Source organism: Vidua chalybeata, chromosome 3, assembly GCF_026979565.1.
Source record: "Vidua chalybeata isolate OUT-0048 chromosome 3, bVidCha1 merged haplotype, whole genome shotgun sequence".
In the NCBI taxonomy this organism is placed as follows: Eukaryota; Metazoa; Chordata; class Aves; order Passeriformes; family Viduidae; genus Vidua; species Vidua chalybeata.
This window is the reverse complement of record NC_071532.1, coordinates 38,533,026-38,558,035: the sequence shown is the minus strand read 5'-3', so window position 1 is coordinate 38,558,035 and position 25,010 is coordinate 38,533,026. Positions and strand designations below refer to the sequence as shown.

Here is a 25,010-nt window from a genome sequence, read left to right as displayed (position 1 = left end):
ACAACTTAGCATGTTTCCTGGAAGAATAGTAACTCTTGAAAAAACAATGTTTGCTTTAAAGATAAATGTAACTATTAGGAAGTAATTCCAGATGTGTTGTTATGGCAGAATTTCAGGGATTATAGTCACAGCTGTTTAGTGAATTACATGATTGCATTTAAGAGTAGCCAATGAATTTTTAAAAAATTAATTCATTCTTCAGACGGGCTGAATAAAACTGTTTGTTTTCTATTATCTGATAAACAAACAGAGCAGAATCTGGTCTATTTATGAAAGTAAACACAAAAGGTCTGACCCCTGGATGTGGCCTTTGAAAACTGTCTGAGAAAATGCTCTTCCTGGTAGCTGATTTTTTTCTTCAAGCCATTTCTTCTTTTGAAGACAATGCCAACCGCCCCCCCCCCCAATTATGCAATAGGTTTTAAGGAATGCTTTGAAATGAAGTAGTTTGATTTCTTTTGTCTCGTGAGGACGTCTAGCATAGTACCCATGGCAGAAGGCAACAGAGTTGTATTTTATCAATGAGGAAGAAGTTCAGGAATTTACAGATTTTTCTCAAACCATCATGGTGGGCCTTGCGGATTCAGGGCCTGGAGCAGTTCCATGCTGTTTATTAGTTCACCCCTGTGCCTACTTATCCCTGGAATTGCCTGCTAACATCTCCAAGCCAAGTGCAGCAGCACTGGCAGATGAATTTAAGAGGGTGTGGATTAACTGAGAAACCCCAGTGCCCGCTTTCTCTGGTTTTAAGCACTGTATGTCATCCTAGAGTGAGTCTGAATTGTGAATAGTAAAGGAACTGTGACCTGCCATTTCTGAAATGCCTTGTTCCCAGTGTGTTTATCCAGTCCTGAGAGTGGGCTGGCTTGCAGGATGCTGCTTGGGATGTTGGCAGCTGAAATTCTGGCTCTCTGCAGAAAATGTCATTCCTTTATTAGACAGGTATCTCAGCTCAAAGCCAAGCCAAGATGTTTAAGTGACAAAGGTTGTTCCTGCTGGAAAATGGGCGTCCCTCTGTCCCTGTGCTCCGTGGTGATCTCTCTGTCGATGTTGGTGGGTGCTTCATGCAGAGGCTTAAACTAAATCTGTAAATATATGTGTTTTACATGTCTGTGTGTGCTGCACACACAGAGGGTTTTCAGCATGGTCCTTCAATTGCAGGGCTGATTTCACCGGTGGATTACATTCAAGGTCATTAACAGTGAACTCTGCTGCATTAAGGTCTCCAGGAAAATTCCGAACTTTTGGGAGTAAGAAAATTTCCCATGACTCCCTGGGCAGTTGCTGGTGTTGTTCATGTCAGATCGGACACCTTTAATGTAGACACAAGATGTGCTGCTGTAGCTCATCCCAGCTCCTGGACCTCCATCCCTGCAGTCAGGAGCCTGCAGGTTTCTGCCACGACTCGTGTTTATCTTCCCTCCCTGTTCCCAGAGGCACCAGTGGGTTGTGCTGGATCAGAGCTGCAGCAGGACTCAAGAAAAGCTGTTTTTTAGCAGAGGCTGAGGGCGGTGGCTTCACTCTGTAGCTGGGTCTGTCTTTGGAATCAGGATTCCATTGTGCTCTCCTCACCTTGCTTTGCTGCAAGGTGCTTATTTTTATCCCTGCAGCTTTTTCCTGCTCCACTGTCCCTGTGATGGAGAGCTGCATCCCAGAAAAGGGAGCCTGATGTCAGGGAGTGAGGCGCTGCTTTTATTAGAATCAGAACAAGGGATGCAGGTTTTCTAGTCCTATAGGTGTGGGATAACAGGCCATTTCATGCTCAATTTAGATTTATTTGGGATAGATTTTGCTTATGTGATGCTCAGGATGCTAGAAGTGAAAAAGCACAAGTTACAGTTGAATTTATTCTGGATCAGGTTGCGTGTGTTTCTAAACAGCAGTGACACAGAAATAAATTAAATCCCATGGCTTGTTCCATCCATATTAAATTACATGTCACTGCATCCTGATTTTGGGTTCACTGATTTTTATGGTTAGAGCTGCAGCTTTTCCAGTGGCACATCTTCTCTTACTTGAGCACTGGTGAATATAGAAAAGATGGAAAATAATGCTGTCGACCAGCCTGTTCCCACTTGTTGTTTATACCCTGGCTGCTCCGTGGATTTAATTGGAATTAACCCTCATTGCAGCCTGTGTACAGGGATCAATGGGAGGTTTTTGTCTAGGCCTGATTCTCAGTGAGGATCAGCTGGTGAGTGCTGTGCAGAAGCGCGGCTAGTGGGATTTAATCCTTCCCCCCGTCTTTGCTCCATGCTTTTGTTTGTTCCTAGCGGCAGGCTCCGGCCGGAGCGGCTGATCCATCCCCAGCTCCTGCGGGATGCGCCGCGGGAGCATCGTCCCCGTGACCTTCCCCAGAGCCAGTTCTGCTCTCGTTCCCTCGCTCTGTTAGCAGCTTCCCACGACTAAAGCGATTCCCTTCCCACCTTTCCTGAAGATTGAGCACTCGCGCTCAGCCTTCGGTAACAGCTCCTTATGTAACAGCCGCCCCAGCGCGGCTCCGTTCTGCGCGGAGACACTGGGATTTATCCGCGCGGAAGCACGGGACGGACCTGCCGTGGGCTGGGGACGGGGGCCAACCAGCCGGCTCTGATATCCCAGGCCCGGACGGGGAATTAACGCCGCTGGTGAGCCACGGCAGCCACGCCGTCTGTCGCGGCGAGGTGGATTGATGTCGCGACATGCGGGTGCCGGGAGGGGCCGGTGCGGCAGGTGGCGCCAGCGCGGCGGGCGGGGAGGGCCGTGAGGGGCAGCCCCGGCCCCGCTGTGAGGGCGGGCTCGGCCTCACCCTGAGGGACGGCCCCGGCCCCGCCCTGCGCTGCGGGCTGCCAGGGAGGGCGGTTGTGTAGCTGATTTTTTTTTCTTTTCTTTTTTCTTCTCTTTAAATATTATTTTAAAATAAGAAGTGAGATAAAAGAGAGAAAAGACAAGAGAAGCTCCGGGCGGGGCGCCATGAGAGGAGCGAGCGTCCCGCCCAGATAGAAAGGCGGCCCCCTGGCTCCCCCTTGCCCCTGTATTTAACTGCATTTCTGGTAACGATTGCGTTTTGCAAAGTTGAACCGTGTGTTTCTGTGTGTCTGAGGAGCACCCTGTGCTCCTCAGGGTCTCGCTGAGCACTGAAGGGTGAAGGGGATGCTGAGCGCTGTTCCCACTGGGCTCACAGCTGTGTGTAACCTCCCTCCTCCTCCTCCTCCAGAGGTGTCTGCCTCTCTTATATCTAGTACTGATAAATACATGGAAATCCTAATCAGGAAACAGAATAAGAATGCAAACATGAAAGAGGAGAACCTCACCCCGAGGGTTGTGTTGGTGGGTGCCATGTTGTTCCTGTGGAGAGTTCAAAGAAATGCATAATTTAGTTGGTTTTATCTAGATTAGTTCATAAATAAATTGCCAGGACCAGTCACACAGTCAGTATTTGCATGGGGAGACAGAAATATTTCTTCAGACACATGTTAAAAGGCTTCTGCATGTCAAATGCTTATGCAGCTTTTTGAGAATTTTTATTTTTTTTTCCATAAGTTACTTGCACCATTTTGTAAAGGTATGGAGGTCATCTTTGTGCTTGAGGATTTTCTTAGCTGAGTTATCCACAGCTCCATATGCTTTAGGCAACACTCACAGATCTCTAAAGCCAATGGTCTGCTTTTGAAAATGATAGTTGTGGAGGTGATTTGCTGCTCTATTCCATCCATGTTCTGCTGTGTGGAGCTGAACACGACAATCCTGGATGTGGGTATGCAACAAAGCTTCTGGCTTTGGTAAAACACTTAGTTTTTTGAAAATATTTGTTCTCTGAAGCAGATATCTCCTGTTCAAGTAAAAGTGACTGATTTTTGAAACCAAGGCTCCTTAGCTTGACCTTTACAACTTTCTTCCAATATATGTGCACCATCTAAATGATTATTTTTCTGTGTTTTTCTTTGACAGAGGGTTTTAGGAAGAATCTGATGGTGAGGAGAGGCTAAGGAGAAGACTCAGGATGACGACAACAGTAGCGACAGATTATGACAACATTGAAATCCAACAGCAGTACAGCGATGTCAACAACCGCTGGGATGTCGATGACTGGGACAATGAGAACAGTTCTGCTCGGCTGTTTGAGCGCTCCCGCATCAAAGCCCTGGCTGGTAAGCACTGACCTCGGATTTAGGAAAAAATAAAGATGGGTAACAAAGCTCTCCTTCAAAACACCTCAAAACACACCTTCAAAAACACATCTGGAAGTGTGCAAAGCATCTCGCTAGTCCTGGAAAGAGGAATGTGGTAGGTGGAGGTAGTTCTCATGCAGTAATGAATGATGGGACTATACATTCTTTCTGAAATACTTGCTGTCTTCTGCTGAATTCCACTGTCATCAGCAGAGAAATGAAACTGGATTGGATCTTTTCTCATTTGAAAAAAGATTGCATTTGATTATTGCGTATTAAAGGCTATACATTAACTGTATTTGTTTATAGAGCAAAGAGATTATGTCATGTCCTCTCAGCTCTGAGTCACTGCCCTGCAAAGCAATTTTTATGCATTCTGTAAATGATTTCCTGACTTTTAGGGTAGCATGCCCACATTTCTGACCTCTGAACAAAATGTCTTGGCATTGTGGGATAGGCACAGAAAACAGCTCAAAACTATGCTGAGCATTCTGCTGGTGAAATCTGAGCTCCAGGAATGGTTTTAAACCTGACACTTCATAAGGTGTTGAGACAGGTTTATTAAATCAGCTGCACTGAGACAAAGGTATCTCCTGTTTCATTTGTGATTCCAATGGGGCTGGGTCCGGAGTGCAGCATGCCCTTTCTGCTCTCCACTCCGGCTGTGGAGATGCATCAGATGCCAGACACCTTTATGTGTCAGGCACAAGCCAGGATCAGGTGTGGAGCTCAGCAACAGGGAAATGAAGTAGTTCATGCAGGTGGGCAGAGAACAGATCACATAACTCTTCCTGGTTATGCTATTGACTTAATGGAACTGCTCACAGGGAGGGGACGGGTGTTAAATTTTGCTGCTTTTAATTACAACAGTTCCCATCACAGTGTGGGATTTGGAATGATAGGGAAAATGCCTTCCCTGAGCAGGGCTGTGCTGAATGGGGTCAGAAGGAGCTTTCTGGTACCTATGGTGATCGACAAAATGAATCTCAGCTTGGGTTGCTTTATTTTAATAGTTTACTCTTGTTTGAGGAAGAAACTGTGTTTTACTCCTGCCATGTTAGCGGTTGTAGGTTGTATCCTGTTCCTTGGGTGGGAAATGCTTTTAGTACAAAGCTCATGAGCCATGTTTGGGTCCCAGATCTCACTTTACTGCAGCTGTTTGTTCCACTTACTTTTATAGCAAGCAGAGCTCCCCACCTGAGTAATGAATAATAAACTTGAAACTCTTATTTCAAGGAGAAGTAATGTAAGGAAAGTACTTGAATTATTTAGCTAGCCTAAAACACATACCCGTGTCAAAGCAAATAATTTTGCTGAAGATTCGATTCAGATATTTAAACATTTCCCCCACAGTATGGTGTATTTATTTTTCTTCAGAATAAGCATTACTCATAGTTATTTTAATTTGATACATTTCCATACCTGTAATTTTCTACGGTTGGTGCTGAGAATGCTGTGTGCTGCCAAAACTTGGCTTAGCATCCTGCATTGCTGCAGCACTGCTTGAAGGCTTAATCATGGGGCAGGGAGAGAGGAGTGAAGAGAGGTTTGTATTTCAAATCCAAGGTTATAGTTAAAGGCTGAGCTATGGTACTCCTGGCGCTTTTCAATGTATGTTTTCAGATATGCTGTCTGGTGGGTAATCTTTCCTTGCATCTCCCCAGAAAGACACTTGCAGGTCTCTTAACAGCTGCAGCCTGGAGCTGGGCTGGCAATAATCTCTGTCATTGTCCTCTTTCAGTGGAGACAGGCCCATTCTGGAAAGGTGTTCTCTGATTCAGCTGCCTGTCACAGGACTGGGCACAATGACCACTGGGTGAAAGCCTAGTGCACACACCATCAGCTGGGGAATTACAGGAGGTCCTTCTGGGCTCTGCAAACCCTCTGTTTGACTGGCTGTTGCACTATCGCTTTCCTCTGCATGAACTTCACTGCTCTCTGAAGCAGTTGCGTACCACCTTTGGGGTCTGGATTTACTGAACAACACTCTAGCTTGACTTGGGTGAGTGCTGGCTCTTTGTGGGCATGAACACCTTCCCACATCTCCAAGACTGAGCATCCTTCTGATGATAACGTTTCTCTCTCCAGAGGTCATGGGTGGGTTTTATCTCAGGAGTGCCTGTGGCTGTCCCCTTGCAGTGGGTCAGTGACAAGATATAACAAAAGACTATCAACATCTTGCAGTCTATTAAATGCTCATGCATCATTATCCCCTTGTCCTAATATAAAAGATTTCAAATGAACACACCAGGCACTGGTTCCTTGAATTTCATCACCAAGATGCAAGCTACTGTATTCCAAAGTAGAAGAGCTGTGGGCATGTTACACTGCCTGACTAATGGCTCTGTATTCTCTGTGGGCACAGGCATCTTTCCACACTCTTTCACAAGCTGTGAAGTGCCTCTTCGGTGGAGCTTCCATCTCATGTTCATTCTACTAACTGTAACTGAAGTGAGACTTACTTCCTTTAAGGTGAAGTAAGGTAAAGAGTGAGGAAATAAGAAGTGAGGTTTGTAGCCAGAGTCTGATACTCCACTGTAGGAAGAATCCTGATGGCCCCAAAATTCCATCATGATGTTGAAATATTTAAACAGCAAAGGCAGAAGGTTGTGGTCAGAATAATCTGTGATTGGAACAATGTCCCGAAGGAAAGCTCAGGTAAAGCAAGTATGATATAATAACAGGAGAAAGCCAGTGTTGTTAGTACAGCAGCTGATGTTATTAAAGCAGTCTGTGTACCATGAAAACCAGAATGCAAAGGGTTGTTTTGGTTTAAAACCAAGAAATCACCTGGGAACTCAGCTTTCAATCAGAATCCAGATTTGGAGGGATATGCAACCAGATTGGTTGCCATTCGTGTTGAGCTAATTCACTCTGCAACTGATATGAGAAGAAGGTAACTGATCCCTTCTTCGCCAAGTAAGGTATCCCACTGTAGGAAATCGTCTTTCACCTGTCCTTTTTCTCCGTGGTTCTTTGGAAGGTCTTGCTGGAAGACCAGGTAATTCTACCTGCTCTGTAGGAGCCAGAAAGATATCATGTTTGTGTAAGATTCTTCATTCACAAATCCTCAAGGGTTGGATTTCGTCTATCTAGGACCATTAGCTAACAGGATTTGTTGTGCAGCTCCTTGGTGCATGAAGTTCTTGCAAAAATCTTAGGAAACAGTTCACTTGTTCAGCAGAATTTTTCATACTCAGCCTTTGGGCTGCGAGGTTCATGTGTGCCATGCTTGCCAGCTCAGGTGCTGTTTTCAGTAGCATGAGAGTTGTCACCTCCAAAACTTTCCATTCCTTCAGTTAGCTAATTCAGTATTAAACTTGGCTGCAGTTACTTGCTTTTCTGCTCATTTATATTTTGCCCTTTTATCCTCTGGGTTCATCCAAGTGACCAAGAAGGTCTGTGACTCAGCTCTCTGGCCCATGAATTAAAACCAGTTTCAAAGATTATGAAATGAGAGGGCTTTCCTCGTGTGGGCAGGAGTGCATTCCTTTTCCAGCTTCACCCAAGTGGCCGTGTGTAGGTCAGGGCACTCACTGGTGTTGTACGACGTGGTGCTTGGTGTTCATGAGCCTTACAGAGCAATCAGGAGGCTGTATTTGTTGTGCAGCTTTCCTTAGTTGCCCAAAATAGGCTTGTCATTCATGCCCGTCACTTAAATTCTCCCAGCAGCAAGAGGGGGAAAAGCATTGAAATTGTTCCTGAAGTTACACTATTGAAAAGGTTTTCTTTTTAATATAGTGGAATAGCCATTTCATAAGGTTAAAAAAATTAGAGAAAACTTCCAGTGGGAAAGTTCTGGGTACCTTATGTGGGGCTAATTAGCCCCTTGTGGCCCTGATATTTGAGCCATTCCCCCCACAGCTGCAATGCAAAAAGTCAGCAGAACAACCCCATAAAAAAGTGAAAAGGAAGATTCTGCTTCTAGTACTCTCCAGGTATCACACACCTGCTGGCCCTGCTGTTGAGCACCTCTCTCATAGCAAAATTTCTGTTTCACTCTGAGCATACAGAATGAAGTTTCAGGTCTCAAACCAATAAAAAAGGGCAAAGCGCAATGATTTAAAGCTCAATTGAATAAACTTTGGATTTATTCTTGGCTTTGAAAGAGCATACTGAGAATAAGCTCATGCAGGGTGTTTCCTAAGTATCCTGCACCTGAGCTATCCAGGACTTAAAAATCAGTCACTAATTTTAATAGCAGCAAATGATAAGAAAGATGAGCTCAGCATTATAGTGATGCTCATAAATCAACTTGAAAGGGCGTGTGAAGGATTCACTTGAGACTAAACAGAAATATAAGACTTAGAGCAGTGAAATCTGCTCTGCACTGGTGTGGCCAAGCTGCTTATCAGCCCATGGGTTTGTTTAGAGCTACAGGCCTAATGCATGCATACCCAGATGAGCATGAGTTTTGCTCAGATAAAAGTTGATGGAATTATTTCAATAAAAGCTTTTCCACCCTCTGCTTTTCTGACCCTATGCTTTCCTTCTGGATTTTACTTCTGTAACAATTTCTTCTGTCATTTTTCACCTTCCCAGAATCCACAGAGATGGTTGTTAGAAGCAGCAGTGTCATTTGGTGTATTGTGTGTCATACAGGCATGAAAGGAAGGAGCAGGGCAGCAGAGAGGCTGCTGTACTGCCACATGTCACCTGTGGTGCTGGCTGGGACTCCTGATGCACACTGTGCTCTTATCAGAGAGCAATGAATGAGCTCAGCCCATCTGTCACTGTACATTAATGCGTTGGCTTTTAAAGTTGCTGTGAAGAACTGTTTCTAAAGCAGATAGCAAAAATCAGACGATAAATAATACTTTGTTCTTAGTGGGTTTATTTTTAAAGATTATCAGTAGACTGACCCAAAAAGAAGAACCAGCATCTCTGTGAAATACAAAATAACTTGCAAGTAGAAGCAAACAATGTATTCGAGGATCGAAAATGTAGCTTGGTACACAGGTCATTTGTATCTTGCTGTTGTAACAACATGATCTTTGGTTTCAGTTGGGCATGGTTTGGGGGTTTGCCCTCTCTCTCTTTAAAATCAAAGAAGTCATGTTGCAAACTATAAGGCAGTGTAAATCAGGTTCTTGGTAGTTTGATTAGATCCCTCGCCTTGTATAGCATCTTGAGTAGAGAGCCAAGCTGCTGAGAAGAAGTCCTATTGAATGTACCTTAGGAATTGTCTGGAACTGCACTTGCTTGTCTGCACCATGGACAGGATTTATGAGTACTTAATAATGGAGTGGTGCATGACAGTGGTTGCATCCTGGTGATGACTGTAATCTGGCATGCATTGTTCAGGCAGGATGATCTGGGGCTGGAAAAAGAGGCTTATTGTTTCTCTGGTGACAGAGCAGGATAGGAGCAGTTCTGGCAGACCCACTCTGGAAAGTCTGAGTGCTGCCGTCATTTTACGTCTCCACTGAAATCCTTTCAGGACTAAGCACTGTTGAGGTGGACACGTATACAGGAGAGCCCAGCATCTTGCCAGCATGAGCCTTTGTTGATTGATCCCTGGATCTTGGAATTCTGTTCATTAAGCTGGAATCCTGGGCTTCCAACTCCTGGGCTGGAATACAGGTCCATATCTGCTTCTCATAGTTCCTTGAGGAGAGCTCCAGGTATACGCCAGTCCTTATGCACAGAGGACTCTGTGCTTGGACATCAATGCAGTAATTTAACAAAATAAGGTACAAGAGAATTCTGTGCTCTAGTTAAGCTTAAATATAAAAATCCATCTGTACCCGGAGGAAGCCAATGGAAAGCTGATGCATGTGTGCTCTGTGTGCATAGGTGTATTTACCTTTGGGATATTACTAGTGAAATATGTATGGAGATAATCCTGCAGTAGGTCAGTCTGCGTGGTCATACTGGGGCATTTTGATACTGTGGCACTGCACTGACTTCCAGAGTGAGCTTCCTTAGGTGGGAACTTCATTCCCAGAGCAGCACAGCACACTGCTCTCCTGTCTACTCCAGTTTTCCTCATCCATTCATCCCCATGGCATCAGTGAAGAGTAAGAGCACCAGGGGACGTGCTTTTGGCTGCCCCAAAACACTGAGCTGAGTGGGAGGCAGTGTTCAGCATCAGCAGGGCACAAGTTGTGATGGGGGGGTAAAGAGCTCTGGCTGCAGCAGCTGCTCTCGGAAAGGCAAAATGCTCCCTGGGAGACATCTTCCGTGGAGTCAGTGAGAGCTGAGCCAGGCGCTGTCTTAAGCCTAGAATAATATGCTGAAGTTGACAATTTAGAGGAGACCTCCCAGCCAGATTATTACCTGGTATAAACTGGATTCTCCCCTGGCTTCTCTGAGGCCATGCTGTCTTACACCAGCGGGGAACCTGACCAGAGGTGGCCCTTCATGGGAAACCTGAAGACTGAGAAGGCTACAAATGTTCTTTGTTGCTAGAGTCAATATTTTAGGGATATTTAATACAGAGAAACCAAGAGACCCTTCACTATGATAATGAGATTGTTTTTAGATAATTTGCTGAATAATCTTAATGGAAAGGATTTCTTCTTTATAGAAACTACATGCCAATATTGGCAATAAATATATGTTTTAAAGTTATGACTTCTCTCAGGGGTGAGCTTAGCTGTGGATGAATTTCAAAACCTAGTCACGAGTCTGTACTTCAAAAGAAGTCTTTCCACAAAAAATGCGTATGCAGAAGAGAATGTTCTAGTCTCATGTCTTTAGCATCTAACTAGCAATGTTTCTGTATTTATGTTATTTATTCAGCCAAATCTGCAATGTGCCTTGCATTTTTTTCCTTCTATTTGTTGCTGGGATACTGCCTGAAAGCACTCCCTGAAGTATAAATAATGTCTAACAGAGCACACTGCAAAGTGAAATTCAGTGCAGGATTCAAACCTGTTTACTAATTTCTGTTAACCTTGGAACTCTTCTAATGGGGAAAGATTAGTGATGAAATCATTCCCTCGGATCAGAGCCTTGATTCTTATCTTGAGGTAATATCCTGGAGAGATATAAACCCAGATTGCCTGGAGACTAATTTCCTTGATGGGGAAAAGGCAAAAAGAACAGGAATGGGGATGAGAACCAGCCACATGGAGAGGGTGATGAAAATCTACTTCTAAGTTTCACTTCTTTAGTTTCCAGCATTCTCCCTAACAGTTTTGAGCTCTTTTAGTGAGCAAGGCAATCACTACTATTTTTTTTTTTTTTGCCAACCACTTTGTATGTGTATGTTGTATGAGGATTTTTTCAAGTTTTTCTTCCTTTATTAGGCCTTGAAGGCAGAGAGGTGTCAAGTGACAGTGTTTGTACATCCACTTGTACAATGTATTATTTTTTTTCAATACATCATATTAAAATGAAGTTGGTTGCTCTGGAATAGTAACTTCATGAGTTGGACACAGTTAATACTTGTCAATTGATCACTATGCTTTTTTGTGGAGAATGGCAGTTTCCAGATAGGGACATAGTCTTACTTTTGGAGATTTTTAAAGATCACTGTATTCTGCTGCTTGTTTTCAGCCAATTTCCATATTGCTCAAGAGTAGCAGGACATTGAATTGTCATGCCTGAGTGATTATGGTGTAGCAACAGTACATCTGTGTTCCTGGTCAGACTGAAAAGAAAAAGAAAATGGTGCAAAAGGGAGAAAAAGGAAGGTGGGCATTTCTCTGTCTCTCTCCTATACATTTAAATGTAGGTGCAATTCAGGTGGAAGAGAAAGGAGGGAGAGGCAGTGACAATAATCCCAGCTTCTGAAAAAGCAAATCAAAACCTGTAAGAAAGAATTTTCTGCATGAAATGAACAAGTGTTTTCATGACAAAATTTCACAGCCAGCGAGTGTGTTAAGTGCAGTGTGCTTCGTATGAACAGGCTTTGTAAGGGCTGTCCATCTATGTCAGGGAGAAAGCCAAGTGCATTTCATGGGCAACAAATAAAACCTGGGAATATAGTTACAGCTTTTCAGGGGTGACTTTTCTGTGTTGGTGAGTTCATGGAGTATGGAAAGCAGTACAGGTTGGAATGCAAACCAACAGAAATGGTAATTTCTTCTGAAATGTTTTGCAAGTGCCACTTGTAGCTCTTCCCTACTGTCCTTCCTGGCAGGTGTTCAACTCCTGCAGTTAGCAAGGACATGCTGTTACAGAAGTCATGTCAACTTTCCTGTTAATCTGGGACTAGTGTAAACTGAAACCTGAAACCAGGTGGAACTGACCCAGTTTCAGTAATAAATTGATATTCTGGCCAGGTTTGTGAGAAAATTCCCCAAGGTTTTGGTCTCATGTCACAACCTAGAGAATCGCCTGGAGCCTGAAGCTGATTTGTAGCTGGGACTCAGAGCTGAGCTGCTGGAAGGCCAGCCCAGACATGGCAAAAGGAAAGCATATAAACAGACCCTTCTGTAATAAAAATCCTTGTCTCCTACTTTTTAATGGGCCTCTTTTCTTTGCCTTTGGATTGCATTGGCTCTCCAAAGGCCATGTGAGTTGCAGAGAATGAATCTGGAAGGGACTGGGAGGACCTGGTTGAGATACTTTCTGCAGTGGAAATGTTACTGAAGAGGAGATCTCTTGGTTTGCTTGTATTCATTTCACCAGCATGTGAAAGAGTTACCAAGTGTTGCAGGATATGGCAGGTTACGAACTGAAGGGTTCTGTTCCCTCCAATACCTGCAGCAGAGATAATGAGCTTGGCAGCTCATTTCTGCTTGGTGTGTGGGCTGCCATTCCCTGCTTCCAGCATCTTAGATAAAAAACTGGAGGGAAACCAGCTAACTCTTCAGGATTCATGTTACGCAAATTGTCAAATAGGGTAAAAATAACTATTTCCTATTATGTTCTAGAACAATCCCCAGCAAAACCTATCTCTCCTTGCTCCAATGTATAATAAAAGGTTTTGTTTTTACTGTGAGGATGGAGGCAAGCATCATAATGAGTTTTAAGTTCCTAATTGTAGCACTTAGGGAATGTGTAGGAACTTTACCCACCTTCATGAGAGGAGCAAAACATTACATGATTTCTCTGGCATTTTAGTTTAATAAATCATCCTTTTTATCTTGATGGTTTTTTTGGTGTTTTTTTTTCCCTACTTAGCCACCAACTAGAGAATTTACAAGAACGAGTAAAGAGAAAAGACAAGGGTGATGATTAACTGGACTCATAATTATTGTAAGCTCTGGCTTAGAAACATTGATAATTAGGAATTTGGAATGCACTTTTGCTGGATTTAACATTAGTTTCTTCCTTAGAAACCCCAGTTTTTTTCCTTGTGTCAGAACCTGTTCACTTCAGCAGCATTTTTCAGAACCGTTTAAAGACAGAGCCCAGGAGAGACCCTTTTGTGTTCTGGGGTATCTAAATGTCACTTGTACATTCATAATATTACTGTAATCAACCTCTCGTTCTCCTTGAGGCTTTGCAAAGCTCTGATCATGTCAGCTAGGACACTCTGCATTATGGCTAAGTGGATAATCACTGGTGTTTTATTCATTCTGAACAAGTACACAAGCCATCATCACCTGGCAGGTGCTATGAGACAGGGGCAATTCAAACTGTGCCAGCAGAAGTTATTCCACAGTTACAGGCAAAAAATTGAGAACAAAATTAAGAGAACCAAAAAAAACCCCAAAACACAGCACACCCCTCCCTCCTCAATATGCTAAGATTAAGATATGATCTGGTCCTTCTTTTCCTCCACTACTTTAATCACTAATGAATTACACCATGGACAATTTCCAGCTGTGTTGATGTGATAAGTTGCAGTTGGCCCAGTGCTCCAAAGCTACCTATGGCCTTAAAGCATTCAATCCCCTCCATAACATATTACCTAATTAGTATTGTCAAGGGCTTAGTCAATTAAAGATAAACAGGGAAAATGAGTAGAACTGGGGTGTCACAAAGGGCTTTGCATGAGGAGCCTTGTGATCGATCCGGTGCATCGCCACATGGCAGCAGAAAATGGCTCAGGTTCACTCATTTGCAGTCAACAGCCGACCAATGCATTAGGCTTGGTGTGACTCACAAAATGGGGACCTGGCAGGATGCCCATTTGGAAGCAGCCTTGCTACATACAGTGTAGCATTTTGCAAACACAGACATGTCCCTGTTTTGCTTTGTTCTTTCCACTGAATTCCCACTAACCTGTTCAGCAGAGCTTTTAAGATGTACGGCAGTACCCAATAAAGCAGCAGGAAGGCCCTGGCAGCTGATCCTGGCACCAAGGCCAGCCCTAGAAGCTGAACCATCATCAGCAAAGTCTGTCACATCTGCTACTGGGGGGCACATTGTTCAGCCCAAATGCCGACCTGGATGGCAGCTCAAATGAGGTCAGATATTCACAGCAAGTGCTGCCGACAACACGTCAGGGTCTGGTGTCTCTGTTTGTCAAATCTTGAACAAAATAAGCTCAGTTCAAGCACAGGTTCTTCCCTTTTCCTTTAGCTTTCCCCCCTACTTGCTCTGTAGCCTGCATGGCTTCATACCTGCTGCAATTCCTTCCCTTTAAGGTAGTGTTTAGTGCTACTGGGCAGGCCAGAATTGGGAGGGACAGAGAGGGGACACAGACAAAAAATATCAAACACCAAATTTTGTTCTAGTATTCCTGAAGCTTGCCAGCTTCAGTTGTCCCACAGGGGACAAGCTGAAAGGTAAATATGTGTGTATGGTGTTAATGTTTCATGATGGGGTGGGTAAGGCTAGTCTGTGTTTTATATGGGCCTAAGGCAAAGAATTATTTTTAGATTTTAATATTTTCTTTTTGTAATAGTTTACTTCTTAATATTTTTAATAATGACCACATGCATTAGTGCATTGCCTGCCAAAGGTTTTGGGAAAGCTTTCAGCTGGGGAAAAGTTCCTGACTTATGGCCTTCATAGTGTTAAAAATGTTCCAGTTTCCCCGTCAGTCACTTGGACTTTAGTTTTACCTTCTGAGCTCACATAGCAACACCTGTTTGCTCAAGGTGGGACAGAATGAGTTGATATGCCTGCAGGTAGGGCCTGGCTGCCTGCCTGCTCTTGAGGGGAAGGGTTTGCATTTAATTATAACGTAGGTCAGGCATGGCAGGCAAAAGCTGCTGTTGCTAGGAAGCTGCAGGAGAAATATCTGTGATGGAAATAAGCCTGTACTTGTGTGCTGGGCAAAATGTGCTCCTCCAGCTCGGCAGAGTTCACCTTGCTATTGTTAGCAGCTCAGCTTACCCAGCTCTGCTCTTGGGAATTTGGGTGCTTTTGGTATTTTGTGCTGACTTTCTTCCCTGGAAACCCCATGGCCAGGGCTGGTGTGTGGGTGCCTGTGTGCTGGAGGGACAGCTGGCTGCACAAAGATTATCAGGGGAGGGTTTAGCAGGAGCCTGCCACATCAGCCCATTGTTGTCTGGAGAGCAGCATCCTGCCTGCTGGGGTTGCAACTGCAGGTGCTTCCTCAGGTCCCCCTGATGCTTTCCAGACATGTTTTTTAGCACATGAGCCTGCAGAGCCTGGTCCCCTACACAGCCATTTTCCTCCCTGATACTGTAAAACCTGTCTGGGGCAGCTGAGGAGTCCTTTGTGACCAAGTGGGGTAGTGCTGAAAGGGTTGAAGGCCACCTTTCAGGAATGTTTTAGGTTCTGCTTGAGGTGTGCTGTCTAAATACAGCTTGTCTTGTCTAAATACAGCTATACTGAAATAAAGGGGTGCACTGAAATACCCCAGTAAAAACCCTTTTGTGTCAATGTAAATAACTCTGGACTAGAGCTATGGTAGTGCTTTAAGTAAAACAGTATAGTTGAAAGCCACAAATATTTTAAATACATTTATGACCTCAGGAGCAGTGTGCCAGACATTTTCAACAGTCCATGTGTTTTTGGAAACCCCAGCTTCATCTGAGAAGTGTCGACTTCCATCACTTCTCCCTAAATTGGCAGTGTTCATGGCTGGACTTTGTGCACATTTGTTCCCTGGTGTGCTGGTAACGGCTGGTTGAATTTCTACCTTGCACCAAGCACGACCTTGGGCTGCAGTGAGTAGGGGAGTGGGCTGAGCTTCTCCTACAGAAATTGTCCTCACAGAAATTACTATATGACTTAAACCTTGTGAAATGACGGTATCAAAACAAAGGCAACATTTTGAAATGTTTGATGAAGGGATGGAGTGGGAGGAGGAGAGAACATGGGTTCCAGTGGAAAGGAATTTGGAAATGCAAGAAGAAAAGAGAAAACATTTATGTGAACATTATCAGCAGTTTTAAAAATGAACAGGCAAATGTTATATACTGAGACTATGAATGTGGAATTGACCTTTCAATTTCACTTATAACTAAGTGAGGGCTGGGAGCTCATGTCCCTGAGGGAAAACTGACATCCTGTATCTAATACCATCTGCAGGAACTGACTTCGAGGGCCAAGCCCAGCTGCTGCTGCTGCTGTGCACGTTTGTATTTCGGCAGGGTATTGAGGTGCCAGTCAGAGCTCGGCGAGGCATCCTTATTTACGTTAGAGCCCTCCCTCTCAGCGCACAGCCCATTAATCTTGCAGTAATACCCAGCACACTGATAACTGGGCAAGGAGCCACATGCACAGGGCATGTCAAAATCCTCAATATCGTCAAGTAACATAAACCGAAGTGACAGGAATTGCCTGTTTAAAGAACCTTTCGACAAAGCTTTCGTTTATTCCCGGTGTGCTGGAGCGTACATCTCCCCGCGTCCCCTCCTCGGCTGGTGCTAAATACTGAATGAGCGCTTCTGTGTGCGCGTGGTGCTTCTGCAAGCCGACAGCCCCGCAGATAAATAAAGTGCCCTCCTTTTCAAGTGATAGTAATCTGAGACTTTTCCGTTACATGAGGCTCCTAACAAAAGGTTGTAATTCCAGCTGCTTCGCTCGGGAAGGTACCACCGTGCGCGGTGCTGGCAGAGCGGGGCCGGGACCCCGCGGGCAGCCGCTCCCGGGGCGCGGCGGAAGGACTCGCTGGGGCGCTGCATGAGCCGGGCCGCTCTTGTTCCGCCGCCCCTTCGTCCTTGGTATAGCCTTCCTTTCCTCCACCGTGCCGTATGGTAATTGAGTGACATCAGCCTGCGCCCGGGCGGCTGCTGTTTATATTACAAACCAGCAGAAAGGTCTGAGGTGTGCGCGGCTCCTGGTAGCGCCGGCCAGGGCGGCAGCGCGTGGCTCCATGCTGCCTTTACTTCGGCCTGAATCGCACGCTTGCTTTTATTTCACTTAGCTTCGCCAGAGCCTGACGAGCATTTGAACGAGATTCAAGCACTTGAGAGTTGCCTGTTGTGGAACTGGGAAAAAAAAAAACAAAAAAACACCCTCCTGGTGTTTTACATTTGAATCCATTACAGAGAGCTTACCGCCAAGCCACACTGCTGGATTTTGAACCGAAGCTGTTATTTACTTAGGGCTCAGGGGGGAGCGTTTTCGCTAGGGACTGACGCTAAACTACTGGAGGAAGCTGGGATTTACCTGGATGTGTGGTAAAGAGACTTGTGGTTCCTTTATGCTGCAGTTCATCGTATCCCTACGCTACCTGTAAATGGAATTACAAAAATCAACCAGTATGCCCGGGCCGTTGTCCCCAGGATATGCAGCTCAGGTGCCGTATAACTATAACCAGTTAGAAGGACGATTCAAGCAGTTACAAGGTAAGCCTGTGCGGGTTTTTTTGGAGGTGTTGCCATGCTATGATCCTTGTAAACATGTTAGTCCAGGCTTATTCTCATTGCACCGAGGTTTTAGTGAGAGAGGACGAAAGTGGTGCTGTGGGAAAAAGCTCTGAGTTCTTTTAAGGGCTACTGTGTGGCTTTTCTCACTCCGAAGGGGTCCCGAGCCTTACACGGGGTAAAGGTATGTGTCCAGCCTCTGAGCCACTCAGCCTTGCAATGAGGACTAAGCCAGACCACGTCTCTCAGAACGATAAGGGGCAGAGTGAGGAAGCAGTCTTCTATGTATTTTATCCTTAAATAAAGTACAGTTAAAACTGGCCACCACTCATAAATCCTAGCTGTGCTTGGGTGCAGTTTGCAGCGCAAGGGCCCTTTCCAACCCCTGAGTAGCTCCTGCAAAGGTGGGTGGCTTCAGTTCTTCAAATGAAGAACAGTTGCATAATTCCCTAACAAATTAGTTTGCTCACGCTATAGATAGCTGAGAAAGCTTTTGTGCACTTTAACATTCTCAGTTTTCTTTGCTTTTATACAGGGAGAATGTCCTTTAATATTTTCCCCTTAAATTCCCAGTCTGTTTAAGAACCAGAGGTTTATTTTGGGGGTGCCGTGTGCTCTCTGCAGGGAGGGTAGGCCTCAGCCCGGGTGGCAAACCCCCAGTGCAGGGGGGGGAGGATGGTACCCAGCAGCTCCATGCCTCAGGCAGGGTAAAACAAGCTCTGCTGTTTCTCTGTGGAAGACTCATTCCAACAATGAATGAACTCCGGGATTGTAGTTGCAAAATAAAAAAGAATTCTTCACTGAAACCAAACCTCCTTCTCTAGATCCATGTGACTCTGGAGATAGTCCCAGAGCAGCCTGAGTACAGCGAAGTGCTGCCCTTCTGTGCATGTTTCCTAATTTACTGTGGTCTGTTCTGCAAGTGTGGTCTGTGGTTCCTGTCAGAGAAGGGGCAAGAGCCTGGTTAGTGCAAAGAATGTTCCTATTTGTTGGGTTAAGGAGGGAGGGAAAGAAAATCTTTCATTCATAGCACTTGGTTTATCTTGTAAACTGGCTCACAGCAATGGCTGCACACTGCATGTAATAAGGCAAAATGACAGTGTCCTAAACACTCGGAACATGGAAATTCCTGGGACAAGGCATGGAAAATCCAGGCTCCAAACTTGCACATGAGGAAATGCGTTACAGGCTTTATCTTGAACATCTGTCAGATCTTAGGCTGTGGTACTTGTGATGGAAAGAACTAAATTTGTGGCATGAAGAAAAACCTGGCTCATGCCTCTTTCTTTGCTGGTTTAGTTAGCAGTCTAAAGAAGGCAGATTTTATCATTTTCAGGGTCACTGCTTCAGGAATCCATTATCTGTGTGTTTACATCACATTGAAAGAGGAAAGCAGACCGCATTGTTGAAAGCACAGAAAGTGAGTTTTCCCTTCAGTAGAATGCACTGAGTTGGCTTAAAAAGGTTAAGAAAAATGCAGTGCTCTCCCTAAAGTACTGTAATTTCCTCCAGCAGAAGAGATAAAGTGCAGTAAATTCTGTGCAGTTTTGCAACAGACCATCCTGTGACTGTTTATTCACACCATAGGCTTGAAAATGAGTGCTGCCAGTGATCTTGTTCAGGGTGGAGCTTAGGTGCAGGCAATGTTGTAAATTATGCACCACATACTTCATGAAATACTAAATAACCATACAAAATATCATGTGTGATGGAAAGGGAGTGGCTTAACTCTGCTGACACAGAAGAGGTCTTTCCTCGGATTAGTGGCTCTTTGCTTGAAGAATGTCTACAAAGCCATTGTTTTGTGGTTGTAAGATTTTCAGGACATTCTTGCTGGAAGGCTCTGGTGGGAACAGGGAGTGTTCTGTGGCACTGGGCAAGACTCAAACCCAGTATAGATGAGCTGAATATATGTAATTTTTTAGAATTACAGATTTATCACCAGTTTTACCTCTTTTACAATGGAGGTGTACAAACAAGTAAGAGCAGATGCATTTCAAATAATCACATACTCCTTGATAATTGTTTCACCCCTCTACTCTGGGTAGGAGGGCTCTCTCGAGCAGCACCAGCATCGGCACCACACAGATTACTCTAACTTCTGCTCATGTCCTTCACACACTGAATTTACCCCTCTTTTCTTCACAATTCCTCCAGTTGCTTTGTGAATCTCCAGCTTTGCGCTAGATCATAGCAAGGTACTGTTTAGATCTAGTGAAAGTTGAGTTTTCATCAAAAAAAGCACTCGGGAGTATATTGTTTTGTCTAAAATAACAGAGCAAGTGCTCAGGCCCTGTACAAAGAGAAGTCTGAACCAGCAATGAGTAGAAGACAACTCTCTCATCTCCTCTTTCCTAAGATAGACAATACATGAGGTTTGACACTGCCAGCTTCACATGAGGAGAGGAGCCAGCCTAAATCTGCCCCAAAATGCTATGGACAAAGCAAATTCACATCATACACGATTCCCTAGGCACTCCTATGCTCCACCCTTTTAAATGCCTTGAAGCGATGATTGTAAAGAAACTCTTGTTGAACTCGATGATGGTTGTGGGGTGATTAAAGCAGATTTTCCAGCCCAGTCCCGCTGGGGTGTGAAACCCAGTGCAGGTTGTGGGACTGCACTGAAGGGACCAGACGGGTTCCTTCTGCACCTGGAAGGGTCACTTGGCAGGGGATCCCAGCTCCCATTTGCCTTGATGGGCCAAAGAGAAGCAGGATGTGGCAGAAGTCATTGCTAGGAGTGAATCAAGACTCTCTTTGTGTCAAAAGAAGCCCTGAAGGCCAGTGTATGATAATCCAGGAGTTTAGCATACCCAGCCCTTGTGCTAGTGAGAATGCTGGCACAGGTGTGGGGAGAAAAATGCTTTAGCAAGTTGTGTTTCCTTTATTAAGTTTCAGTAAGTTCCTATTATGCTTAGTTCACCCGATCCTGGAATGGTGAGTGAGCGATACTATCAGTGGTTGCTATCATCGTAAACCTAGGTGTGGAGTTTTGGTTCTCATGGCCACTTGTGCAGTAGAAAGGGATCAGGTTGCACGGCTGCAGTTGCTCGCTGCAAGTAAAGACAGAACCCCAAAACTTGTTTGTGGGAAACACGTTGCCGTGGAGCTTGTGCAGGTTCTGTCAGTGGAGAAAGTTTGTCCTGCTATATTGAGGAATTAAATGCAAATCAAGCCAGATATGTTGTTGTTGTTATAAAATGAAGGCTGTCCCCCGTGCTATGGTAATGTGGCAGGATTCTGTGGATTGGCTGGGCACAGGTGTAGGAGCTGGCAGGAAGAGGTTAACCCAAGTCAGGAATTTGGAAGGAGATCCCTGCAGCTGTATTACCTTCCAGCGGGAAGGGTGCACAGGGAAGCAGCTATCATCACTGCTCCAGGGGCTCTTTGCCACCCGGTTAGCAGGACAGTGGTATTTATTAACATCTCTGGCATTCGGGAGGTTGATGACTCTATCAGCTCCTGCCCTGTCATTGAAAAGTTGGGTCTCAGCTCCGGGGCTGTGCATGAGGTGTGAGATTTCCAGTGGTAATTACAAATGTGAAATCTTGGGGGATGGAGGTGAGCTAGATCTGCACTCCTGATAAGTCCCAGAGGAAGGCCGACTTTCAAAGGAGCTGTGCCGTGCGTCCTGCTGTGTGGGACATTGCAGGTTTGGGCATTTTTGTAATGCTGCCTTTCAGGCTGGACACTGGGCATTTTAGTGGGAACCTGGTGTGTTTTGGTGCTCAGGCTGCATGAGAGAAAGTGCCTTTATTTTGATCCGTGTTAGAAATAGTATGTTTGAAAAACTGGACACTGGAATAAACTGTAGGAAAAATGAGCTGCCTTTCTCATCAGAGGTGTTTAAGATCAGTTCTAAACTCTGTTTCATGGGGATACAAAGCTGACTGTGGCTGCACAGCACTACCTGCACCAGGAAAGGCAATGCAACTGTATTTTGGGTGCTTGGGGTAAAAGCCCCTCTCTCTGATAGAAGAACCTTTCAGCAGAGGAGCTCCTTGGCTTGGAATTCCTTGATCTGCAATGACTCAAGGAGGTTTGGCCTAAAAAGATACACACACCACTTCAATTTTTAAGTGGTCAATGGTAATCAGCTTGATCATGTATGAATATATGTGTAGTTGGTTCCCATCTATGCTGCAGGACAGCAGGAAGATTTTTCTTGGTTTTCTGTTCTCAAACAGGGCTTTCCCACAGCTTTTGCTGCATGAAAATCTTCCCCCAAATCCCCATCTATGCTCAAGGTTAAACAGGGAGCTCCTGCTGCCGACAGAGCAGTTTGCAGGAGCTGCGGTGCTGTCCTGCACTAAGGCAGAGACACCCTCTGTGTCACCAGGATCCTTGGAGTTCCTCCCGTGGGTGCCCTTTGAGCAGCCAGTTTCAGCAGTCCCTTCCTGATTTACCTTGTGAAGGCTTTGAGTCTCCTGGGAGCAGTGACCTGCATAGCTCCAGGCACTGATTACTGACCTGGGACACCCTACTTTGTCTACCAAATGGGTCACTGGCATTTCTTGTCATGGTAATTTCTGTTAAAGCTGAAATTCTGGGAGGCTGAATTTCATTCTGGATGAAATGTATCTGGGTTACACGGATTTTTGGCTTACCCCCTCCTCCCATGTTCTCAGATCCACCAAATGTGGAAATTCCTGTTCATTTGGCAAATTTTGCTTGATTTTCTGGTGTCTGCAACACTCCAAAGCCTGAATGTGTCACAGCACACTTTAGTCTTCCGGTTTGGGTGAACACCTGAGCACAAGCTGCATGGTTGGAAGTCCTGTCAGATTTTCAACGAGTTTTAAAGGGATCCCAATCTGACTTAAATGTGCATTTCTGTGATAGCTGGGCCCTTATTCCTTCCACTGCAAAGATCCAAACATATCCAAATCCTGACTCAGTTTTTGGGCATAAAATTGCCTTTTCTGGTCATGGGTTTTGGTACTTGTGGAGATAGAGAAGGCAAATTAAAGGAGCTAAGGGTAAGGTATTTCTGCTCATGTGGTCAGTATTGATACAGGTCAAAAGTAAACATTTAAATTGGATTTGGCTTCTCATTGAAATAACTGTGAGCATTTACAACTCCAAGCTGTTGGCTCAGGTTTTTTGTAGTCTGTTCTCTTCAATTTTCATTTATAGTATGCTTGTAACATTTGTTTTTTTAACTGTGTGTGTAAAGAAGTTAATTTAAAAACAATCAGAAATCTCTAGGTGCTCTAGCCTAATTTTGTTTTTAAAAAGGCAGTTCTGGAGCACTTCTTGTGGCTCTGAAATGAAGTAAACAAAGCTTGTAAGCAGATATTTTCACATGGGACAGTGGGGTGTTTTGAATACCCTGCGGGAGAAATGTAGCCAAAGTAAAATGATTTGTGTGGTGCTCAACTGGTGTAAATCTCCACAGCTCATGGAACTGGGAATGCAGTACAGGAATCAGCCCTTGGGTGTTTCTGCATTCCATGTGTCCAAGAAGCTCCTGTATCACAGACCATCCCAGTGTTTCATGGCATGTTGTAATCACCTGGGAGTACAGGCTCCTACCCAAATATTTTTCCTATCCAAAAGCCCTATTCAAATGGATTGTGGGTTTTGCCATTAAGTTGTGTGGAAAGTGGGGCAATAAAACAAGCCTATGGACAGAGATGAAAGTGGTGATAAAACGACAGAGCAATAGTTGTTCTTGAGCTCTTTACCAATTTGGGTTTGTGATTTTCCTCTTTTTCCTTAGTTTCTTTCATCTCTCTGTTTTCTGTTGGGTGCATGCTTTGACAATTAAAGTGAATGAGCTGCTATCTAAGCTTAGTAGAAATGATCAAGAAAATCTAATTACGTGATTCACTAAATCTCCATTCTCTCTTCCCTCTACTAAACTCCTCTTCTGTGAGATCCCAGCACATGGTGTGTAGTTTGGTAACTGCACCCCTTCTGCTCAGAGTCTGTATTTCATGAGTATTTTATTACTAACAGCTGTGAAGGTCTTTTTATTCCTGTTTAAGTTGAATTGAGAAGTATTAAGTATCAGCTATTAAGTAGCAGGATATGACAATGACATCTTTTCCTCGTGTGAAACTTAATTATGTTCATTGAATAGATGGGTTTGGGAAAACTCTTACACCAAATATTGGAAATTAGTCTCTGTTGACTTTCAAAGCTGTGGTAAAGGAGGTAGAATGTCATAAATAAGGTGGTTGAGAATCTGCTTTACTCTTCCCAGAAGAAATCAAATCTGAAATTCCATTTGGATATTTGTATCTGGGCCTGGCAGGTAACGGCCTTTATCCCGGTGTGATTGTCTGAGTGAAGTGACACTTCATCAAAGATTAAAGTTGTTTAATAAAGTATTAGTAAACAACTCCCCTCCCACTCAAAATGAATACTTTTAAAGTAAAGGGTCATTTTTGGAGAGAGTCAGAAGCTCGTGGATTACTCAGCGTTTCAGCAGCTCTGAAATTCAGGGCAGCAGGAACGAGGTGGTGAGGTGCAGTGCAGAAGCAGAGGGGAATCTGATGAGCACAGGGGTGCTGCAGGGAGCAGGGCCTCACTCCCAGCTGCACCTCGAACATGTTGTGTCCCTGTTGGAACCCAGAGTCACTGTGGCCCTCCTGTCAACACATTTGCATTTAAGGAGAGCACGTGAGCTCAAAATTGCTCACTGCTCCTGAAAATGCATCAAGCTGAGTCCTCACATTTCTGTCAGAGGAGAAAGGCCCAGAGGGATGGGAAAGGCCCAGAGGGATGGGGAGCACTCATGCTTGTGACTTGTGATGCGGAGAGCCCACGCTCACACAAAAGCCCTTGTGCACTTGCTGCTGGAGCAAGGGTATCCCGGGCTGAGAGCCTCCTTTGTTGGGAGAGCGCTACTGTAGCCAAACTAATATTAACCAGGCTTGTAGCCCTGCTCAATGCCCCACTGTTCCCTAGAAAGGAGCTTACAGAGAAAGGCCCTTCAGTGCGCAGGGAACAGCACAGCCTGGCAGACACGCAGGCAGCCACTGGGACATGGTCTGGGGGCCACGCTTCTGCCTTTCAAAGGGCTTGTGAAAGAGCTGGCATTACCAAGTGGCCTTTTCATTGGATAACTGGAAGTGCTGATAATCCAGGGTTCAGTCAAGTTTGGTTTGTTCATAAAAATATAAGCTGGAACTTGAAAGGACAAGCCCAGTTACACATACGTGACCAAGTGACACTGGATAGGGTCAGTGTGCTCTTTGGTGGGAATCAGTAGCATGCACAATCC

At 44.7% G+C, this 25,010-nt stretch overlaps 1 protein-coding gene across 7 annotated transcripts in view; it reads left to right on the top strand.

The window, feature by feature from the left end:
* Nucleotides 1-25,010, top strand: part of SPTBN1 (spectrin beta, non-erythrocytic 1) — a 117,740-nt gene that overhangs the window by 31,600 nt on the left and 61,130 nt on the right. For 4 of the 7 annotated variants that reach the window (XM_053936973.1, XM_053936972.1, XM_053936974.1 and 1 more), the window contains exon 2: nt 3,931-4,130. In XM_053936973.1, the coding sequence (XP_053792948.1) occupies nt 3,983-4,130 (148 nt within the window). In that variant the 5' untranslated portion in view covers nt 3,931-3,982. Of the gene's footprint in view, nt 1-307; nt 2,628-2,830; nt 3,033-3,930; nt 4,131-17,587; nt 17,759-25,010 lie in introns of those variants that run through there. The other 3 variants (XM_053936970.1, XM_053936971.1, XM_053936976.1) reach the window with 3 other exon arrangements.